This window comes from Camelus bactrianus, chromosome 14 (genome assembly GCF_048773025.1).
Source record: "Camelus bactrianus isolate YW-2024 breed Bactrian camel chromosome 14, ASM4877302v1, whole genome shotgun sequence".
Lineage (NCBI taxonomy): Eukaryota > Metazoa > Chordata > Mammalia > Artiodactyla > Camelidae > Camelus > Camelus bactrianus.
The window spans coordinates 9,446,502-9,469,146 of NC_133552.1; the positions used below are offsets into that span (position 1 = coordinate 9,446,502).

Consider the following 22,645-nt stretch of genomic DNA (forward strand, 5'->3'; position numbering starts at 1 on the left):
CACAAGTTTGCTGTGTGACATATTACCTAAAACTTGTGGATTTTTGTATCTTCAACTATAGGAAGGATTTTTAAGGTGATTATCTTTAATATCTTTCAGCTTTAATATTAAGGCTACAACTAAATTTTTTTGTTACCATTTCTAACTTTTTGTAGATCATGAAATGCTTACACACATGAAAGCTCATGTAATAATGTAATATAATAATCTCATACATTATAAAAGCATGATGGATAAATGAACCCGATGACTCAAAGAGATTTATTAACTAGAGGTACAGAATGTGAAGCTCACAAAAATGTAGTTACAAGCTTGAGGTCACATAGCGGAGATTTGAGCCCAGAGTATAAGATCAATCTTCTGCCACAGTCTCCCAGCCTTTCTGAGTCTATAGTGGTAGCTGTGCTGATAAAGAACGGGAAGAACACTAGGAAGCGAAAGCAGGACAAGAGTAGAGGGGAACGGGAGAGGCTTGGTAATAGAGCATGGCTGTCAGTGAGTGTTCAGTGATGAGGGGAAGGGAAGAATCGGGCCAGCTTAATGCCTAAATTAAAGAGATTAGAAAGTATACTGCTATATAAGTTTCTGCAGTATACTATTTTTTCAAAATTCTGTCTTTTTTCAAGACTCCCCTAGAGAATGTTCCAGGTAACCTGTCTCCGATTAAGGATCCCGATAGACTTCTTCAGGATGTGGATATCAATCGCCTTCGTGCTGTTGTCTTTCGGGATGTGGTAAGTTATGCCCGCCTGATTTTCCAGAAGAAAGCTTTCCACTGACATTTGTGTAAAATAATTTAAAATTTAGAAGAAAGCTGCATGTTAAAACTAAATGCCCTAGTGTCAGGGATTGTAGGTTTATAAAATACTTCTGTTTGTAAAATGGTTGCGTTTAGCTTTCTCTGAAAACTTATTGATATGTAATTTTTTAATAATGTGACAATGTTGTTTCATTTGTATGTATACTAAGAAATGGAATAACTTTGCAAATTATAATTGACTTTATCTTGAATCTGCTACTCCTGTCTTTTGGAATTCCTTGCTCCATCTCTAGATACTGAATGTATTGTTATCGATGTTCCTTGTATTGTGGATAGAAGGAATTAATTCATTAAGGTGTTATTGGCAATTACTTTGAGGGGCAGTTACTTTTGAGAGAAGAATCTGCATTTAAAAATATACTTATCAACGGGAATTTGAGTTAAGTTGCTTAATAAAGCTTAAGGAAAAAGAAAGCTTACAGAAATGGTTTCATGGAACCCTCCCAATATATGATCACTTATTCATAGTAAGTAAAAATAAAATTGGCCTTTCCACAAGTTGTGTAGAAGCATACAAAGCATTTCACAGCAGACTCATTATCGGCAGTGCTCCTTAATCTGGTTACTATTTACTAGCCATTTTGGATCCTGTTTATCTTATTTTAATTGATGATTTATGAAACGTAGAAGGAAGTTTATATTTTACATTTTAAATTTACATTTAACATGTTACATTTTACATGTAACATGTTACATGTTAGATTTAAATTTACATTTAACAATAAATTGGATGGAGTACTTTATACTTGAGAAAGTGGTTAAAATATATTTAAAAACAGCATAATGCTGCATGGTATATGGGATAGAAAAAATTGTCACTCTCTTAAATATATAACAGTTTTTATAAATCACTAGGAAATTTAGAAACATACCAACAGAAGAATAGGCAGTGAACATAAAATATGAAAAACAAGGTAACAAACACATGATTTAAAAGCTAGTATTGCCAGTAGTCAAAGAAATGCAAATTAATATAACAGTGAGATATTTTTACTATTAAATAAACAAAAATTTTTGTATAATAATACCTATTATTACAAGAGTGAACTGAAACATGCTCCATCACTTATCACTGGTAGGAGTATAAACTGGATACACTTTCTGAATAGCTGTTCATCAATGTGTGTTAAAATCTTAGAAATATTGATGCTGATGACCAGTGGTTCTACTCAAGCTATTTAACCTCATGTGCTCATCAGAGCTGCCTACAGGAAAATTGACAACATTATAAATATCCAACATAGAGCTTAATAAATCATAGTATATTCATTTAGCAAGAAACCGTGTAGCTATTAAAATCATAATTTTGAGGAGAACTTAGTGACATGTAAAATGCTTATGATATATTTTAAAAGAAAGCAGCACTATACAAAAGTATTTATATTACACAAAAGCTATATTTGTATGTTGAGTGGACGTACATGCACATGTGCACCTTTATTTATTTTTTTAAAAGTCTAGGAAAAATACACCAAAATGTTACCAGCTATTATCTCTAGGTAAACAGTTTTTGTTTGGTAGTTTTTTGTATTTTCAAATTTTCTGTAATAAACCTGTTTTTGTAATTAGCAAAAAATAAAGGAATTTTTAAAAATAGGAGATTAAAGACATAATAGCATAAAAACCATGATGTAAGAAAGAAACTCTCCATAATCTGGAGTTGAATCCGGACGTGGAAGAGAATTACTTACTAACAGTTTAACCGTTTAGAAATGGGAATTATTTATCCTGAAAAAAATGTGTTATGGAAAGAATGTTTTTTTGTTTTAAATGAAGGATGATTTAAACAAGGAGCATGTCTTCATCTCCAGGAGACTCACTCAGACCTAATGTAGAAGGGGTTTTTGGTAAGAGTGACGTTGCATTTAAATTGTTAGTAAATTCTGCATTGGGTTATTGAGGTAGATTATGATAATTATTCTAATATTCATACATGTTTTACATCTATGTTGGATAATCAAGCAGTGGTGCTTATTACCTTTCTCCCTGAAGGAAGGGAAGTAGTGTTTCAGGTGTACCTTCCAAACATGATCAAGGTAACATAACTTGTGTTCACTGAGTTTATACTGTGTATGAGACACAATATATATTATCCTAAGCTTCCAGTAAAAGGTTAAGAGAAAGTTAAGGTTCAGAAACATTGAGGTGACACAGCTAGTGTGAAAGTCAGAATCCCAAGGTAGATTTTTTCAAAGCATACTTCATAATCTAAGACACATTTCTTTTTTTCATTGTAAATAATCTCTGAAATTCAGAAATTCATATAACAAATATAATTTACAACTGCTATACTTTATAGTCAATTGTAGATATACTCAGATTTCTCCTTGACTTTTGAAATTTTTATGAATCAATAGTCATTTTTAGTTGTCTTAATTTCAAAAGCAAGTAAGATCAAAAATTAGATTTCTAAGGAAAATATACTGTGTATAATATGTGATGTATATGTATATAGAAAAGCTGTCTATTACCCACAGAATATGAAATACTAAATTCATAATATTTCATAACAAAATTAATCTACTTTGGTCATTTTCTCCACTAGCTGTACTAATTCTGCTTCATAGTATAAATCATCAGTAAATATTTCTCATTTGCTTTCTTTTCTGACAACTGCATATAAATTTTGAATCTTGTTCACATTGTGCTTAAATGATGTAAAATTATAAAGTGCCTGTTTTGGAGACACTAGGTGTCAATGTGTGTTTGTTTTCCTTATTCCCAGCATGCTACTTTTTGCCTGCTATCCGTGGGCCACAGTAATTACTTGCTGTTTCGGTTTGAAGCATCAATTTTACCTAGCCTAGAAAACAGGCTTAATAGCCATTTGTGTATGATTCCTTAGATAACGGTCTAATTTGGAAGTAGTGTTAGAAATCATTTAAATTTGCCTTCTCAACAGTTTTTCCCTGTAGGATGATTGTCTAGGCTTTATGGATAGAGCTCTCAAGGTTATATGCAGCTCTTTATATTTTTGTAAAGCATACTTAATATCTTCCTTACTAGACTGCAACCTGCTTTTTAAAAACTATTCTTTTTATCCTAACTTGGCCCATCTTTTTCAGACCTTTTACACTTTGCTGTTCTCCCCTGGAAAAACTCCATTTGTCCCTAAGCTTTTGAAATTGGGATCCTCAAATACTGGCAATGTTTTAGAGGTTTCCAGTGCAGAATATTGGGACCGTTACTTCTTTTTATCTGTTTATATAGTCAAACATTGCATTAGCTTTTTCTTAAGATGCCATGTCACACTTTTAGCTCATACTGAACTTGTATAAAATTCATGTTTTATGCATCCCCATTTTTATCTTTCTTTTTTTTTACGCATATTGTTTCCTGCTCAAATAGTGATGTTAGAATTGTATGTGTATTCCCATTGTAATTTTATTCTGTTAATTTTTTGTTACAACATTTGAAACTCTTGACTTTTTTATCCAGCCATTAAATTATTCTTTTCAAGGTTGTACCATCTGCATATTTCATAAACATTCATTCTCAGTTGTTACGAAAGTAATGGATAATAGGGGTGAAGAGGACAAAGAATAAAATTTTGTGGCACATTCAGCAAAATTTTAACATTCTCATATTTTGAAGTTACATTTCAGCCTATCAGGATATATTTCTGGAGTTCTGCATCTAGACTTAAGTGATAGTTATTAAACAATAATATATATATACATACCTAGCAAGTTTTAATAAAAGTTAAATGTCATATTTTGCTTCCATACAGAAAATGGAACAGGAATAGCTTTCTGTACTCTTTAGAATTTATACTTTAAAATTTTGAGTGTCAAGCTGCCCTTTGGTTTCACGCAGGACGATAGTAAGCAGGCGCAGTTCTTAGCGCTAGCTGTCGTTTACTTCATCTCCGTTCTGATGGTTTCCAAGTATCGTGACATTTTGGAGCCCCAGCGAGAGACTGCAAGAGCTGGAAGCCAGCCAGGTAGAAACATCAGACAAGAAATAAATTCGCCAACAAGTACAGGTACTTAATATTTGTCTAATTATTTGAATTTTCATCATCATTTATCTCTCTTATTTCATTTTTACATCCAGATTTAAACTGGTCCTAGTCATAATAACCTCAAAGATTTGTAAGTAGGTGGTATATAAGTGCCAATCTGGTATTTTAAATTACATAAAAATGTATGAATATTTCCATAATATTTACTATATTCTCATTTGTTCAGAGATTTTTGGTTTTAAGTTTTCCATTTATTAATACAAATCATTTATACTCCCATTTAACGTGAAAATAACTCATATATTTTAAATGTTATTTTTAACCTTTATAAACAAATGCAAATAGACAGTCCTAACAGAGTAGTTAGTTCATGACCAACAATAAGCCAAAATAGAAATCTTTACAGCCAAGTTCAAAGATAGCATCCCTCTTTCTTTTTCTTTCTTTCTTCCTTTTTTCCCTTTCTTTCACTGTGTATAGTTATTTCAGTATCTAAATATTACATTAGCAATTCATAATTAAACATACATTCTAAACTTTATACAAAACAAAGACTTGTAGACAGCAATGACCCCAAATCTTGGGTCATGTCTTTCTCATTATAGAAGATGTTCATGTTGTAGGAGTTTGTGTATTATTAGCTTTGTCTCCTCTACTTGAAAATGATTAACACATTTTCTGGCAATTAATATTTTAATATCATGGGGTTCCTTTTATCAATTGCATTTCCTGCCAGGTGTTTACATCAAGATTATTTCTCTGTTGTTTGCAGTGTAACTGTAATAACCAGTGGTTATTTCCTGTACCACTGGATTAATTTGTAATAAAATTACCTTTCCTAAATAAATTCATATGATATATAAATAAAATGAATATTTTAAAAAATAAGTAGAAATTAGTGGTCAAATCTCTGCATTTTATCTTCCATAATCATGTCATATTTCATTTACATTTCATTACTGTTGTGGAAATACAGATGTTTAACTACAGTACTGTGGTGTTGCATGCTGTATTTATTTTAAGTACATAAGCATGATGTTATTTCTTTGGAGTATACTTTTACTTTGAACTTTATTCTTCAAATTAAACGTTATCCTTCCATTCCAGTTTATGTCTTTTAACCATTGAAGACACTGAGAGTTTATATGTTAGTCAACTTTCTTCATTTTTAATGCATTCATAACAGTCATATATGTATAAAACAAGCAATATTTTAGTGAACCTTCCAGTTCTGGTTTTCTCATGTGTTTGTATGTCTCTGTGTATGTTGCTAAAATTGTTCTACTTAACAAGTATATTATTTCCTTACTCTTAATACGTACCTCTTTCCTTCCTCCAGAGATGCAGTCTTTATTGCTAGTACTGTTTGCATGTTGCAGTGATATAGAATTGTCTTGGATCTTCAGTGGACCATGTTGCAGGTTGTTACATGCTGGCTCAAATTTGACTCCATGATTTTCTCCACAGTTGTGGTCATACCATCTATCCCTCATCCAAGTCTGAACCATGGATTCCTTGCCAAGTTAATTCCTGAGCAGAGCTTTGCCCACTCATTTTACAAAGGTAATATTGACCTCATCTCCTGACCTGTTTGGGTATTCTTATTTCACCTTTTCATCAGTTATTATACAATAAACATCCATAATGTAATTGTTTATAAAGAAGTATATACCTCAGGTGTCATGGAGATATGATACATTGTGTTTATACCTGGCTATTGAGAGCAAAATAGAGATTTTATATTTGTATCCCATCATATTTCTTTAAGTATCATCTGCAAATTAAGGATACCTAATTATATGTATAATAATATACACAATGGTAGCATTCACTGGAGATTGCAGAAGAGTCCCACTTTATATTAGCAGGACTAAATTAGTCCTAAAATAAAGGCCACTGTAGCCTCACAAGAAAAATTTAAAAACAAGCCTTGCAAGCATCAAACTGACCTATAAGTTATTTAGCTTTGTTAGAACAAAGTTCTAACTCTTTTTAAAGGAATACAAAAATTTCTTCACCAAACAATGTAAAATTCAACATTAAGCATTCAATAAAAATGTTTAAATGTGCAAAGGAGCAAGAAAATATGATGCATAAGCCGAAGAAAAAATGTTAGTCGATAGAAACAGATTCAGAAAGGATAGAGATAGCCAAATTTCAGATAAGGACACCCGAACAGCTATTTTAAGTATGTTTAGGATGTTTTTCAATCTAAAGGAAAAAGTGAATATAATGAGAAAAATGGAGGATTTTTTTTTCTTCTAAAGAACCAATTGGAATTTTGAGAGATGAAAAATAAAATAGCCATAATGATATCTCTGGGTAATGTTAACATGAGATTAGTCTCTGCGGAACACAGGATTGTGGTGAGTCAAAGTATGCTCCCATCCCTCCACCCCAAGTTTTTCCCATATACGCACCCTGCCTAATTCCTGGGACATTGAATATGATGGATTTTACTCTTGTGACTAAGTTATATATGTCAGAACAGTTGCTTTTAAGAAAAGCTGATTATACAAGTAGCCCTGACCCAATCACATGAGCCCTGTAAAAGCAAAAGGTTTTCTCTGGCTGGTTTAGAACAGGAAGTGAGAGACTCAAAGTGTTAGAGGGATTTGACATAAGGAAGTTCTTCACTTCTGAGACGGAGGTGACTGTGCAACAAAGACTTGAGATCACCTTGTAGGAGCTGACAGCACCTCCCAGCTGATAGTCAGCAAGAAAGTGGGGGGACTTAAACCTACAACAAGTAACTGAATTCTGCCGATGACTGAAGTAAGTGTAGAGAGGGCCCTCAGCTCCAGATAATAACCACTGTTCAGTGTACTTCCTACATTGGGTAATGATATGGATGACCAACTAATAGAACAAATAAAGCAGCAAGGTATTTTTATTACAACTTGATAAATGCATAGATATTTTTTATAAATGTGCAAACTTTGAACATCATGATAAAATGAAAGACAAATTCTTTTTAGCTTTATTACTTACAAACACATCCAACTCTGAGCTGTTATAAACTAAGAAGGATTTAATTCAATTTGATTTGATTCAGGTCGATTTGATTCAGTTCGATTTAATTACATGTTGTCTGGAGTTTGTTTTATGTAGAAGTGTGTTCCAAGAGCTTAGCTGTAGTGACTGGAATATACTGTGGAGTAGTTAACCAGATTAAGGAGCGTGCATCAGAATATCTATGCACTGCTTTTATCAAGAAAGGTTTACCATGAAACAATTTTAGCTGAACTATACAGTGGTCTTCATGGTATAATAAATTCTGAATTACTTTAAGGCTGATGTGGTAAATTTCCTATTCTCTTTATTATGTGGTGGTGTGGAAGGTGATGCTAACTGTTACTGCATGCTGTGATGCAGTGGTTATTGAGAGAAGTTCTGTTGATGATGTTGGAAATACACAGTCAACTCTTAGTGTTTTTACAGGATAAGAAACCAGTTTCATTCCACTCTTTAAAGATTAATAGGATGAGCTTCTTTGTCAGACATATAAAATTTGTCAAATGAATTCAGTACTTCCAACAAGAAAGTACTGCAGTGTGTATTTTTATTGGCAGAAAAGATCAAAGGACAAAAAAAAAGTTAGACTCTTAGAAGAACGTAGTTTCTATGACATGCTTCATAATTTGATAATTATTGTTTAATAATATTATTTATTATTTAATAGTTATTTTTATGAAGTTTCGTGATCTTTAAGAGTGATCTTGATTTGGCTCAGCCTTGAAAAGCTCCTATCATTTCATATACTTGATAGAATGTTTTGTATTTTATTAAAAGAAGATTAAAAGAAGATTCATATATAAAAAATTAATAGAACAGGAATCTATTTCTTTCATTAAAATATAATTAATATTTGATTATAACTATATAGGATAAATTACTGCAACTGAGCATTGATGAATATTGAGGGTATATTTTGAATATATAGCATTTCTAGTTTCATTTCAGGTAAAAGTGTAAAATGAATACATATTCTGAGCTCTCTAAGTTTTCATTTTATCAGCATACCTCTGTGACATGGCTTCCTCCACTTTGCATGTTATTAAAGCAAAATAAAGCAAAACAAAATAGGTTAGTTATATGCTACTCCCGTGAGTAGTAGTATTGCCATTTCTACTTGGATTAGATAAAGTTAATAGGCAAAAGTTGATCACACTATAAACTTTAAATATTCATATTCACAGTATTTGTTCAAAATATTTATGTAGGCATTTCCTTTGGGTAATCACCCTTTGCTCAAAACTTTTTGTTTAGTTATGATAGGTACTAAAAAAACTTCTAAGTGTAATAACATATGTCTATATTGATCATCTATACACACAATTTCAGTGGATAATGTGGACAGTTTTTGTAATTTTTTTCCTAATGTTACCTTTGTTCTGATTATATTTACTGAAATTTAATTCTATGTCTATGGAGGCAAATTAAATTTTTTATGCTTTTATTTTGTGTACTTCAATTTTTTTTGTTTTTTCAATAATTTGTATTTATTTCATTTTCAAAAAATGTCATTTAATGATGGATTGAAAAAAATAGTAAATTTTTACAAATAGTTCGATAAGACTGATCTGGACTACTTTTCAACTCCTTGACACTTTACTCCTTTCTTTCAGCTCCTTATTGAGACTTTTTAAAAATCCTAAACTAGCTGTTTGGCCTCTCTCTTCTATTTAAATTTGATAGTTCTTCAAAGTCATAGCCCTTCTTCGAGTATTGCATAGTTTCTTGGTTTGACTTCTTGTCTCTAAACATTTAGTTTTTTACTGATGACAGTTTTTAAAATAACACTAATATATAAAATAATAAAGTAACGGAATATAATTTATATTGAATATAATACATTCATATAATAAATATTTTATAACAAATGTAATAAATTAATTTTTCTTTCTGAAGATCTCTAAGGGATTCCTATAATTTGGGGAACAAAGTTAAAATGTCTTAATAGGGGCAAGACTGCGCTTGCTCTAACTCACCAGGATTACTACTGTTGCCTCTGAAGGGATTTCTTCACCAATTGACTTACTGATCTTAATTCTATTTTTTTTATAGTTTTGCTGCAGTTTATTGTAAAATATAAGTGAGATTATGTCCCTTTTTGACGTAAAATTTTCTCATAACATTTAGAGTAAAATAATCACTACCTTCCGAGCTTCATCTTACATGGTTTTTCCATTGCTCATTATGCTACAGTCAGACTACTTTTTAGTTCTTTAATCAAGCATTTTCCTGCCTCGTGATCTTTGTATTTTGTTCCTATTTTTTTGTTCTCTCTTTTCTCTATTTTTTGTATGACTGTAGAGTGCTCATCCTTCATGTGTCTGGTTAAAGGTCACCTCCACACAGAGGCTTTCCCTGACTACTACAGCCAAGTAGCTTCCACCCCCCACAACCACCTTATTTTCTATCATAGTTTTATCTTCGTTTCCTTTCTTGCACTCATACAACTTATTTATTCATTTATTGTAATATATACTTCAAGAAGGTGACCCTGTCTAGCATGCCACTTGGAAGTAAATACAGTAAATATTTGTTAAGTAAATGAGTAAGACAGTGAGAAAACTAAACTATTTTTTAAAAAGCTGAGTACTCATGGTAGCCATAAAATGTATTTCATTAATAGACATACTAAAAACAGAGAAAATAATTTTTTCTTGGTAACTTGTCCTAGAAGCTGTAGAAGCTTTATGTTAATTACTTCACTTTACATTTAAAAAGAAGAATGTTAATATTTAGGTGAACTTACAAATAAATATATGGTATATTAGTTTCCTCTAAAACTTTATTGTCAGGAAAAAGAATTATGTACACAGGAAATAATTAAGATAATGTGGTATTAGTACAAGAATAGACATATGCCATTAAAAATTATAAACAGGCTGGCATTTGTATGAGTATTTCATATATAATAAATATAACTTTTCTAGTCAAATGGAAGTGGAGGTATTTGCAAATGGTATTGGGATTACCAAATGGGGTAGCCAATTGAAAAAAATTAAATTCTATCCTTATTTCATGTATCATGTCAAATAAATTCCACATGTATTAAAATTTAAAGTTAAAAATTAGACAACATAGTTGAAGAAAATTAAATTACTATTTATATAAGAAAATGCTTTAAATCATAACATCAAAGGCTGAAGTTGTAAAGTAAAAGATGTGACTAAATATAAAGTTTTATATATCTACCTGTCTAAAAATATTAACACAATTAAAAGAAAAATGCAAACAGGAGAAATTTATATTCATGTAAAAGTCAGTAGCCTTAATAAATAAATAACTTATAAATCGATTAAAAGGATGTATCGCAGTAATGGTAAAATGTAAGAAAATACCCAACAGCTAACAAAAGAAAGGCAATATACAGTACAAATAAGGTAAATTTTTAAAAATTTACTAATAATCAAATTTATATTGAAACAAAAAAGTATCATAATTTTCAAATTGGGCAAAACTGAAGGATGAGAATGTAAATGTGCACTTTTAACATCATAAAAATATGCATAATCCTTGATCTACTGATTTTATTCTTAGAATTGTATCTTAAGGAAACAATGAAGGATATACGAATAATTTATATACAAATATTTTCACCACTTAGTTTTTATTTATTGCATACTTAGAACTAAAATTAATATTTATTAAATTGTTACATTCATATAATTAAACACTAAGGTTTTTAATATTGTGCATTTGTTACTCTTGCTTTGGAGTCATTTTTAATGGATTCATTGTAATCTGTTATGTGGGGGAATTTTAATTTATTTTGCAAGTACTCTAAAATACTATCATTAATATATTATTTATAGAATTCTTATTGGCTACTGTTGTCAAATATATATTTTAATTAATTACAAGTGAAACTCATGCCCAATTATTCCTAGCAAATATTTTTTAAAAAAACTTTAAAATAAATGTCTCTTCTCAGTTTTAGTAAAAGTACTAACAGAAGCCTCCCTCTTCTCTTTTTTTCTTTCATCTTCTAATTTAGTCTTTCAATTTACCTTATGATTCATTAATTATATATTTGCTGAATAAATTAATGGTTTCCTGTTACATACTAGGTACTGGAGATATAATGGTGAGCAAAAAGTCCCTCTCTTTATGAATTAACATTCTAGTGAGGGAGATAGACTTTTAGAAACCACATAAGCCATGAATTCTAAGAAATGAAATTACAGGTTATTATGAGAAAGTACAGAAGAAGAAACCTAATTTAATTTGGGGGTTGAGAACGGCCTCATGGAAGTGACATTTAAACCTGGAACCAAAGGATGAATTCTGTTAGTTTGGGGAAAAGAATCAGGACAGTGGAAGCACATTCCTGAATTGGTAGCCACATATTCAGAGCAATTCCTTGGTGTATTTTGGCAACATGTGTGATTGGAACGTAAGAGTCAAGGGAAAGAGAAGCATTCCATAAATGTAGATAGGTAAGCAGGAACCAAATCCTGTAGGGCCTAAGGATCTGGTCTTTAAACTAAGCAGAGGATTACTATATTAGTGTCCTATTACTGCCATAACAAATTACAACACACTTACTGGTCTAAAACAACACAAAGTTATTATCTTACAGTCCTGTAGATCACAAGTCTAACATGGAGCTCACCCAGCTGAAGTCAAGGCATCCTCAAGGCTGCATTCCTTTCTGGAGGCCCTTGAGGAGAATCCATTTTCCTTGCCTTTTCCAGCTTCCAGTGGCCACTCATATTCCTTAGCCTATGGCCTTCTTCCTTCTTCCTCTGTGTTGAAAAGCAAGAATTGCATGTCCTTCAGACTACTCGTCTGTAGTCAGCATCTTCCTCTGAGCACATCTAGGAAAGGCTTTCTGCTTTGAGGTTTGATTGAGACCACCTGGATCATCCAGGCTAGCCTCCTCAACACCTTCACGTCTAACCTTTTTGGCCATGTACGGTAACATTCACAGGTGATGGAGATTAGGATGTGGACCCAATTGGGAGGGAGGGGGCATTTTTCTGCCTGCTGTAAGTATCGTAGCCTGGTACAATTTTAAGAGTATTCTGTAAATTAGAGACATACTTTGGAAATAAAAGTAACAGGATATGGTGGTAGATTGGATGTAGGGCATGAGGGTCTGTGAAGTTTTCAAAGGTGACACCTGGCTGTCTGGTCTGAAGTACTGGGATGATAAAATCGTCATTTATGAAAGCAAACAAGAATGGAGGTAGATTATTTGAAGAGGTTGACCAAGACTTCCATTTTAGATGTGTTAATTTTGAAATGTCTGTGGAAATCTTCTAAGCCTTTGGAAAGCTGAATCAGGCAAGCACGTTACAAGTGATAGCCTGCCACATTTAAACCTCATAGCACACTTAAGATACACATTTTTCTAGGGCAGGTTTTGCAACTTTTCAAAACTTAACTAAGTTGTTCAAGAAAACATGGAAAACTAGAAACTTGTGAAGCCAGAATTGAAATCTTGATCAATTTGATTACATTCCCATGCTCTTTCCATTATGACACATTTTCTTCAGAAAGGAAGGAGAAACACCCAAAGTAGCTTAAGGGTTAGCAATATAAAGGGCTGTGGAGTGAGAGGTTGTTCTTTTAGGATAGGATATGTTGGTCTGCAGATAAGGGGGCCAGAGCTTGGGCCAAGACACAGAAATTGAAGATAGGCAGAGAGAATAACTAATAGACTGGTTGTGCTCTGTATTTTTTAGGAATATGGTGATGATGATGGTAATGATAACAGTAAAATTAATAATGGGATTAGGAGGCATAGGAATTTATAGTAGGATTGCTTTGTGCTAGGCACTATTCATGAATTATATTCTTTAATTATCACAACAACTCTATAATGTATGATATGTACTGTTGCTATGCCCATTTTACAGATAAAGAGGCTGAGAAAAGTTAAATGGCTTATCCACATCACAAAGCTAATAAGTGGTAAATAAGTCTTGATTGAAAGTCAAACAGTCTTAATCTCAAAGCCTGAACTGTTAACCATATGTAATATGCTGATTGTGGCTTATCTAATTGATATTAACAGAGTGATACCATACTTTTGTTCCTGCAACTCAAGGAAAAAATTTAGGCATGTGTTACTGGTTTTAATAGTTGCCTTCATAACATTACTGAAATGCACACTGTATTTCAGTAGGAAAAGTAGTTTTTTGTTTGTTTTTTATCTTTGGGAAGAAAAAAGTGCAAATACAAGCTAGGGCAAGAGGAAGGCAAAATATGTATGTGAATTTTCATTACAATTTCTAATTGATATTCAAAATATATAGAGTGGAACTATGCTAGATTAATGATTTTAAATCTTTCTATGCATGGCTTTTTTTCTATTTGGAGTTCTTTTTATGATTAATTTTTTGCAATTTAATTAAGTTGCATTTAATAAACAAGATATACAATTTATTTATATACAGATTTTTATGTTTATCTTAAATTAATGTGAATAGTTAGCTTAATATTACTATTCGAAGAGCAAATAATTAATCTTACTATAATTTTTAAAGCTATACTAAGAAGGAGCTGTATGTTCCTTTCATGTTATTTCTTATTCTGATAGTTTGGAAAATAACAATTTGAGTAATTTAATAGGTAAGAAATATTGAAACACTTCATAAATCACTGTAAAACAAGATTTTTGGAGGAAAAAATGTGATAAATGAGGTCACCATGTAAAAATCAAGTCATTTGCTGAACACAACCCCATATTTTTCCCAAAATGCATTAGATGAACTCATTAGTTTCAATGAAAAACAGTAAGAAAAAGAGGCTTCTGGCACCCAACTGCCTGTTTCTGACAAGGTTAAGATCACTCAGGCTAGTAATGTTTCTGTTTTGTGTACTGACATGGCCTGCTGCCACAAAAACTGATGAAACTACTGAAAAGTTACAAGTTTACTGTCAGTAATTTAACCTGCACAGATGCAATCACTTGTACATTCTCTGCTGTTTATGCTTAACTTTCCTTGAAGTCACTTGGGTTAAGTCCTTAAAGTACTTTAGTATTACAAAGAAGTATTCTGGAAATATGTAAATTATCTAAACTGAAGTTTATGCTATCATCTGAGAGCATGTTCTGTAAAAGAGGTTAATGCATAATGGGATATTAAGGTAGGTTTTTTGAATACTGATGTGTTTTCTATTTACAGTTACTATTATAAAAATTTTCATTGTTGTTTATTTCTATGTAAATAAGATCACAGGGTACGCTTTACAGAACTTGCTTGTTTGAATGGAATTTTTATTGAAATATAAAAATTACTGCTTTTATGAAATGTCTTTGTCATTCACAGTAAAAGTAAAATTAAGGTTTTAATACTGTATAAATATTTTGATAAGTCATTTGAAAATACTCTAATATTCAAGTTTAATAAACTTTTAATCGTGTTTTATAACCAAGGCCAACATTTATATTGGAGTTCCACATATCTAGCTACAGAGTTATAGATTTTGTCTGTTTGAAAGAGTCAATTGAACAGAAAAGCAAAAAATTGTATAGTTGGTAGAAAAAATCTTTTCATGTGCTACCTTGTGAACACAAATCAAATACTTTATTTTCTTAGATATTCTATTTGCTAGCAAAATGCTTACATTTCTGACTAATATAACTTGAAAAGTTTACATTCTTTTGGTAGCTCTTAACGTAAGACACACCATAAATAATGATTGTGAGATATCATATTAGGGAAAGCCAAATCTGTAGACCAAATCTATAAATTAGCTAAATTTAGACTAAGTCCTAGACTTGACTATATACCGTTTGAAAATTAAACTCTGTAAGAAGAGTTAACCTATGCTAGTCACTATTGCACTGTGATATTCTGTTGATATTAGAGTTATTTTGTTTCTATATTTAGGTTCTCTGTCCTGTTGTCATAGAAATGTTGCTACTTCTGTTTAATTTTCTCCTGATTTTTCTGCTATACTTGTTTTCTCTTCAAGGGATATGATCTATAGATTAAACATGCGTTTAAAAAATTCAGTAGTATCTCTAAGAGTGGAAATAGCTGACTTAGCCATCTTATCTTCTCATTCTGTATTCCTAGGTAATTCCATCAGTTTCCAAAGTTTCGATTATCACCTCAGTTTGAATGATCCTCAACTATATGGCTGTGGTTTCCTTGACTTAGATATAAATGTCCCATAGATTCTGATGACTTAATTGAGTCAAAATTTAATTCATTATTTTCCTGAACAAACTTGCTTCTTTTTAGCTTTCTTCTTCTAGTTAGTGGTGTATCAGCGTTCTTTTTTATTTTTTCCCTTAAGCTAGAATTTCCAGAGGCATCTTGATTCTTTCCCTTTCTTATTATTCTTAATGCTATTATTCTAATATAAGTCTTAATCTTCTCTCACAAGGTTTTATTAAAAAAAGCCACACTGTTATCTTTACCTTTTTCCTTTTTCCTTCTGTAGTGCTTTGTGAATCATATTATTGAAATTGTCTGTCTTCTCAAAAAAACTTTTTGCAGTTGTTTTAATTTTTAGCTTTGGGAACAGCTAAGTATTAGTCTACTGTATTTTTTATGTTGTTCATCCAGTGTTTGAATATTATTATCATGTTCTACAGAGTAATCTTTTCTTCATTCAATTCTAACATCCTTGCCCAAATAAGCAAAACTAAGACCTATTTAATGAAATATGAGGAAAACCACAATATGACACTGACTTGTGAGAGACGTATATTTTTAGTCAATTTAAATGAATATTGTATATTATGAAGATTGAATAAATGAAGACACTTATTTCTAAATTAATTTATAGATATAATCTGGATCAAAAGGAAAGGAGAATCATAAGAAAGAAAAGGAATTTCCTTTTTTTTGAAAATGACAAAATTATTGTTACATTTACCAGGGGAAAAATAATAAATTCACAGCCTCCGTAAATTTGAATGTCATGACGTTACTCTACATTCATGAAATTAGCAGAACTGTCTAATAGAGTCTAAGAACTGAGCCCTGTTACTAAAGAAATCCCTTTACAATATTATTAATCCTTTAGCACTTGTGTATTAAACACAGAACAAGCTGTGATCCCATCCAACAATAGTATCACCCAAACAACATTTCTCTGTGTTTTCACTAGAAATTTCACCAAAGGTTTTAAGAGATGTCTTGCTGAAATCAAAATAGCCTGTTCCCCTGTTTCCTGCCCTAATAACATTTCAAAATAAAGAAACATACAACAACGACAAAAAAGACTCCACAGGGCAGTTTTATAGAACTTACAGATGTTAATTATGAAGAAATAATAGAAATAATTTAGTTTGCCCTTCTTGTTTTACAAAGAATAACTGTTTAATACAGATAGTTATGATTTACTAAGTATTATTTTATACAAAAACTGCAAGTAATTTACATGTAGTATCTTATTTTCCTCTTCAGTGTCACTTTATTAAGTTAAAAGCTGTTATTATGCCCATTATACTACATTAGATAAATTTTTCAAGAGTATCATTTAGAATTTGGTAACATTTTATTGCATAGACAACTTTATTATAGTAACCTTTGTATAATGAGATTTGATAGGAATTTAACATTTTAAAGATGTTTTTCTTTTTATGTATTTTAATTGGTAATATTATATATGTATTTGATACACACCCATTTGTGGTTCAGTTTTAACAAGTTGAAATATATTAATTTTGAAAGAATCAGCATGCATAATCCAAAATAATTGTTCTTAAAGGTACATACAGGTTAAATTTTGGGGGCTCACTATTCTATTATTAAAGCATTTACCATAAAATGACTATAACTCAATAAAAAATGTTAAAAAAAAAACATTTACCTTTTTGAGCTAATCATTTGACATGCTTTTTGAAATTAACTCTTTAGAATTTTATGTATTCTATGTAATAAAAATATTTTTAACTAGTTTAACTATTTCAATTAGACATTTCGTTATTGGTTATTGAAGTACAAAGAAAGATTTTAAAATGACCTCATATTTTTAAGGAAAATATTAGAGAAGTATAAGGATTTATCTTGCATGATTGGTGACTAACAATGAAAAAAATAAAGGGGGAGCTTTATATAATATTAATTTATAAGCTGCTATGAGAAATCATGGTAGAAACTATTTCTCCATGCTTATAAAGGCATCAGTTTTGAAATGCCAGGTGATTTATTAAAAAAAAAACAACAGGGTTCTGTTGATGCTTACTGAACAAAACAACAGGTGCATATGGGTGATTTGTTTTAACCCAATTGTGTTGTTACGCACATCCATTTAGCAGATTTTTTGTTTCTTATAAGTTTTCTTTCCTCTGTGCTAATATGTGAGTGTATTTTATTAATAATACTGGGTTTTCACCTGTGAAGCTTTTTGTTTAAACCACATTCTTTCATTATAGAAACACCTGCTGCATTTCCAGACACGATAAAGGAAAAAGAAACACCAACCCCTGGTGAAGATATTCAGCTAGAAAGTTCCATTCCTCATACAGATTCAGGAATTGGAGAGGAGCAAGTGGCTAGCATCCTGAACGGGGCAGAGTTAGAGGCTACCACAGGCCCTGATGCCATGAGTGAACTGTTATCCACTTTGTCATCTGAAGTAAAAAAATCACAGGAGAGCTTAACTGAGAACCCCAATGAAATTTTGAAGCCTGCACCGTCCATATCTAGTATTAGTCAAACCAAAGGCATCAATGTCAAGGAAATATTGAAAAGTCTTGTGGCTGCCCCAGTTGAAATTGCAGAATGTGGCCCTGAACCTATCCCATACCCAGATCCAGCACTGAAGAGAGAAGCTCAAGCTATTCTTCCTATGCAGTTTCATTCCTTTGACAGGTAAGTACTGAACTTGTTATTCAGAGTACTCTTTGCATAGAAGAAAATTAGAGTCTGTTAATTTAAAAATATTAGGAAGATCTTGAAAACATTGTATTTATTACTGCAGATTCTTACTACAAAGCCTATCAAAGTGACAGGCCAACCTGCTTGACCTTATAGTCAGGCATTTTAATAATACATCTCAAAAAGGAGTTCAGTATGAAATGGAGGATAGCACATTGAATTGGAAACAGGAAAATGCAGATTCTGATTATCATCTGTCATCAAGTGACTACAGTACATTGGAGAGTCATTATATATGTTTTTTATATTATGTATATTTATATGTACATATGTATGAGGTAAATGGCAAGTAATCATTTTTTTGTTTTAGAGAGAAAACAAATGTTCCTTAAACTGGAGTGTCAAAATAACTATATAGTCAAAATGTAGTATCTATTCCATATTACTTTCTCTAAAATAGCCAAACTGCTTTGTCCGAGTTAGAGACAGTAATTTTTTAGAATTTATAGGTTGAGGTGTGGCAATAAAGCCATTTTCAGCTAGGATGAATTGTCTTTTTCAAACATGAGTATAATTTAAAATTTGCCGATAAACATTTTAACCAGTGTGCTACAGCTATTTCTTGAAAATTTATTGTGAAAATATAAATTGCATTAGTAATGTCAAATGTAAAGGTAGGTAAAATCAGTTTTGTTTTCTCTGAACTTAAAGTAGTAAAAGGAGATAAAATGTTTGCAAATTATTATATAAGATAAAATGTGTTAAGTGTCAAAAATTTTTAAAAACTAAAAAAAGGGGTATAAAATTTAGGAAATTATTTCTTTTTTTCAATAGTTTGTGTTAATATTATATTTGGAGGTTCATTAATATAGTTCCTTGGATGTTTCTTATGCCATTTCGTATTGATGTCCTCTATTTTCTTATTTGGTTTGTGTTCCCAAGAGATATGTATATATGTGTTTATAAGTTTACATAAGCATAAGCTTGTAAGTATTTGTAACTGTACATATCTATAAATCTTTATAGGTAAATGTTATAGTAATTTAATTTGGGGTCATAGAAGTTTTATGTTCCATTTAATTTTTAAGTTACATTATCTAACTTGTTAAAATATAAAACAGTAAGTACAGAGAATCATTGTGATTTGCATAAGAGAATCCAATGAAATAAAGATTAAGTAAAATATTTCTGTTCTAATTTGGATTATTGTTAGAACAGTTTTTCATTAAAACTCAACAAAGCAGTCACGTGAGTGCCAATCATTACTAGCTACTAAAAATTTATTACACTTTTGAGAATATTGTTTTACAAAAAACAGAACTTTCCGTTTGTTCCTGGTAGCATTTGTGCAAAATGCAATGGGAGTGGAATCATTATTTTAAATTGCATAAGTAGAAATGAAATCAAAAGAGCACAAAGCATATTTCAATTCTTTTTAGGAGAAGGGTCTCCAGTGTAGTTAATATATGCAGTAGCTCAAGTACTATCAAATGTAAATGATGAGGTGATATTGATGAAAGGAGGGGATTGAGGTCTCAGGGGGCGCTGATGACGGATTGAACAGAAGCGGCCTTGCACTGCACGTAACTCAAGTCTGTCGTCTTCACTGCTCAAAGCCATAATGGGAGGTGGCAGTCTGAAATGAGTTGCCACGGCAAAGAGTATTATTTTTGAAATGCTTTCACACAAATCACTAGGCCCTGCATACAACTTAGTTTCATGCTTTAATGTCATCAGGAGGCACAAATTGGTGTGTCTAATTGTTTGCCACCTGCCAGCAAAATGAGCTGCCAGCCAGCCAGACGGGTTTGATTGTCTGTCAGCCATTCAATAGATTGAGAGTGACAACATCAAAAATTTAACTTCAAACTCTGGAGCTTTGAGCAGCTTTTCAGAGACATCATCCCCACAAGTGCTTCTGGACAAGTGCATTTTTCAATTATATTTCCGATATATTGCTACGATTTGCCTTACCTGTCTTAAGGTAGCTGTAATTACATTATGAGGTATATAAACATATTTCTGAAGCACTAAAATCTGAAATCCAAGTTATGACATGTCTTTTAACATCAGATTGAATTCCTTGAAAAGTGGATCCACGATGACAGGCTTTAGAAGCAAAGTCCTGAATGCTGCCAGTTTCCAACATAGAATTATCATGGGTCTTACTTTACCAGTAATGTATTTTTCATTTTTATCTTTAGTTGAAGAACAGCTATAAACTCAGTTGCTCATTCTTTGTAACTAAATCATACATAATAATATCGTCCAATCCCAGTGGAAATCACCTAGGATTTTATTTTTGTTAGCCAATAGTTCATTGGTTCTATTGAAAACATGCTAACAATGTGTTCTTTGTACTTATTCTAGATTGTAAGTTTGGGAATAACTTCCTAAAACAACTGACGTCATTTGAGTTATATTAACTTATGCTTTACATATGGAGTTTCTCTCTGCTTAGCGTGGAGCATTGATGAATTTCAGTGTTTGGAAGTTTGTAATATCATTTCCACTAGGTATATTGCCACATCAAATTTTAGAAACATTTAGACATGCATAAAATAAACCTTTTTTCTTTTAGTATTAAATCTTTTCTCAGGTTGTATTATGAAATATTATGTAAATATTCTCATCTACATTTATGGAACACGCTGATTCTTTTTCTTTCATTTCCCCCAGTCATCATCTGTGCAGATTTAAGTATCTGTCTTTGATTACACTGAGTGACCCTGTCAAACGTATATTTATGAATTGTAAAGCACTGAAAATGCTAGACATCCCCTAGTACTGTTCTATAGTGAGGAAACTATATATAGAGAGAAAATATAATTACAAAACTATAGGAGCTTTTTTTCTACTGTTCTGTTACTATGAAACAAAGGGAAATATTTATCATGGTTTTATTTCCAAGAGAAGAGTTAATAATCTCATCATAGAATTTATAAATCTAATTGCAAAGTTCCCCAACAATACTATCTCCTGTGATAGATTTCTGTGTCAATGTATGGTTTATAAAGTATTTTAGCTGAGCTGTGGTTTTTACATACTAGTAACTGTAACCTTTAGTTTGAGGGGGTGCTTTTCTCTAAAACTGCCAATTAAGCTTTAGCATATCTTTGAAACTAAAATTTAATTTTATAGATCCAAATGCTCTTACTCTTTTGAGAATTTGATATATACATGTGGTTTTAGCTCAGTCTTAATTCCCCAGGGATTCCTGAGACACCCCCTTTAGTTTGGACCAAAGACGGGAAAAAAAAAAGGCAGAAGACAGTATGCTTCTCCATACATTTTAACTGTTATTATATTTCAGAAACTTGTTTTAAGTCTGGAATATCATAAAAAGTTCAGAATTGTGTTGCTTCTATGGCTAACAAGCATCAGTCTTATGATTTATACTTTCTTCTGATTTTACAAACCTGGTTATGTTCAAATTACTGGGTTTGATATGTTCAGGCAAATTAGTTTGTATTTTTTTCCCTTCAGACTTTTAATACTCTTGCTTCCAAGTGTTTCATTCTCTGACAAAGAAAATCTCTGAAATTAAAAAAAGATCTTACAAATATTATGGGACTAAAAATCAGTGTATCTGTAACTTTCATGTTATTAAACCTGAAGTATAAGCTCAGTCTAGGTATTTTCTCTCTAGTTTTTAGCATTGATTTTTTTAACATGAGTGCTAAAGATGACGGTTTAGTATAAAGAATGTTTAGTAGAGATGGTGGAACCCTCCTACTTTGATAGCTTTAAGCTTAGAATTAAGTAAGAATGCGAAAATTTTTAATTACTGCTGAGTACTTCCATTTCTGTTCTTGTAGTTTATGACTTTTTTTTAAAAAAGTGTTCTGATTCTACCATTTAGAAGATGAGCAAGTAAATGTAAGCCAAATTGATAATAACTTTGCCAGCCTTTGCTATTCAAAGTTTCTATGTTATCTAGTCACTGAAATCCCCGCTTTTATTACGCTCCAAATGTCCTAGGTATTGTATTCTAAAGCCAATTGCCAGAAGATGCAGTTTTGACTCAGCATGGCTGTATCGTAATTTCCCCAATGTTGTTGC

The 22,645-nt window shown here is 31.5% G+C and overlaps 1 protein-coding gene across 13 annotated transcripts in view; it reads left to right on the forward strand.

The window, feature by feature from the left end:
* Nucleotides 1-22,645, forward strand: part of NBEA (neurobeachin) — a 536,549-nt gene that overhangs the window by 164,514 nt on the left and 349,390 nt on the right. For all 13 annotated transcript variants that reach the window (XM_074378046.1, XM_074378047.1, XM_074378045.1 and 10 more), the window contains 4 exons: nucleotides 627-734; nucleotides 4,637-4,805; nucleotides 6,252-6,347; nucleotides 18,139-18,577. In XM_074378046.1, coding sequence (XP_074234147.1) covers nucleotides 627-734; nucleotides 4,637-4,805; nucleotides 6,252-6,347; nucleotides 18,139-18,577 — 812 coding nt within the window. The remainder of the gene's footprint in view (nucleotides 1-626; nucleotides 735-4,636; nucleotides 4,806-6,251; nucleotides 6,348-18,138; nucleotides 18,578-22,645) is intronic.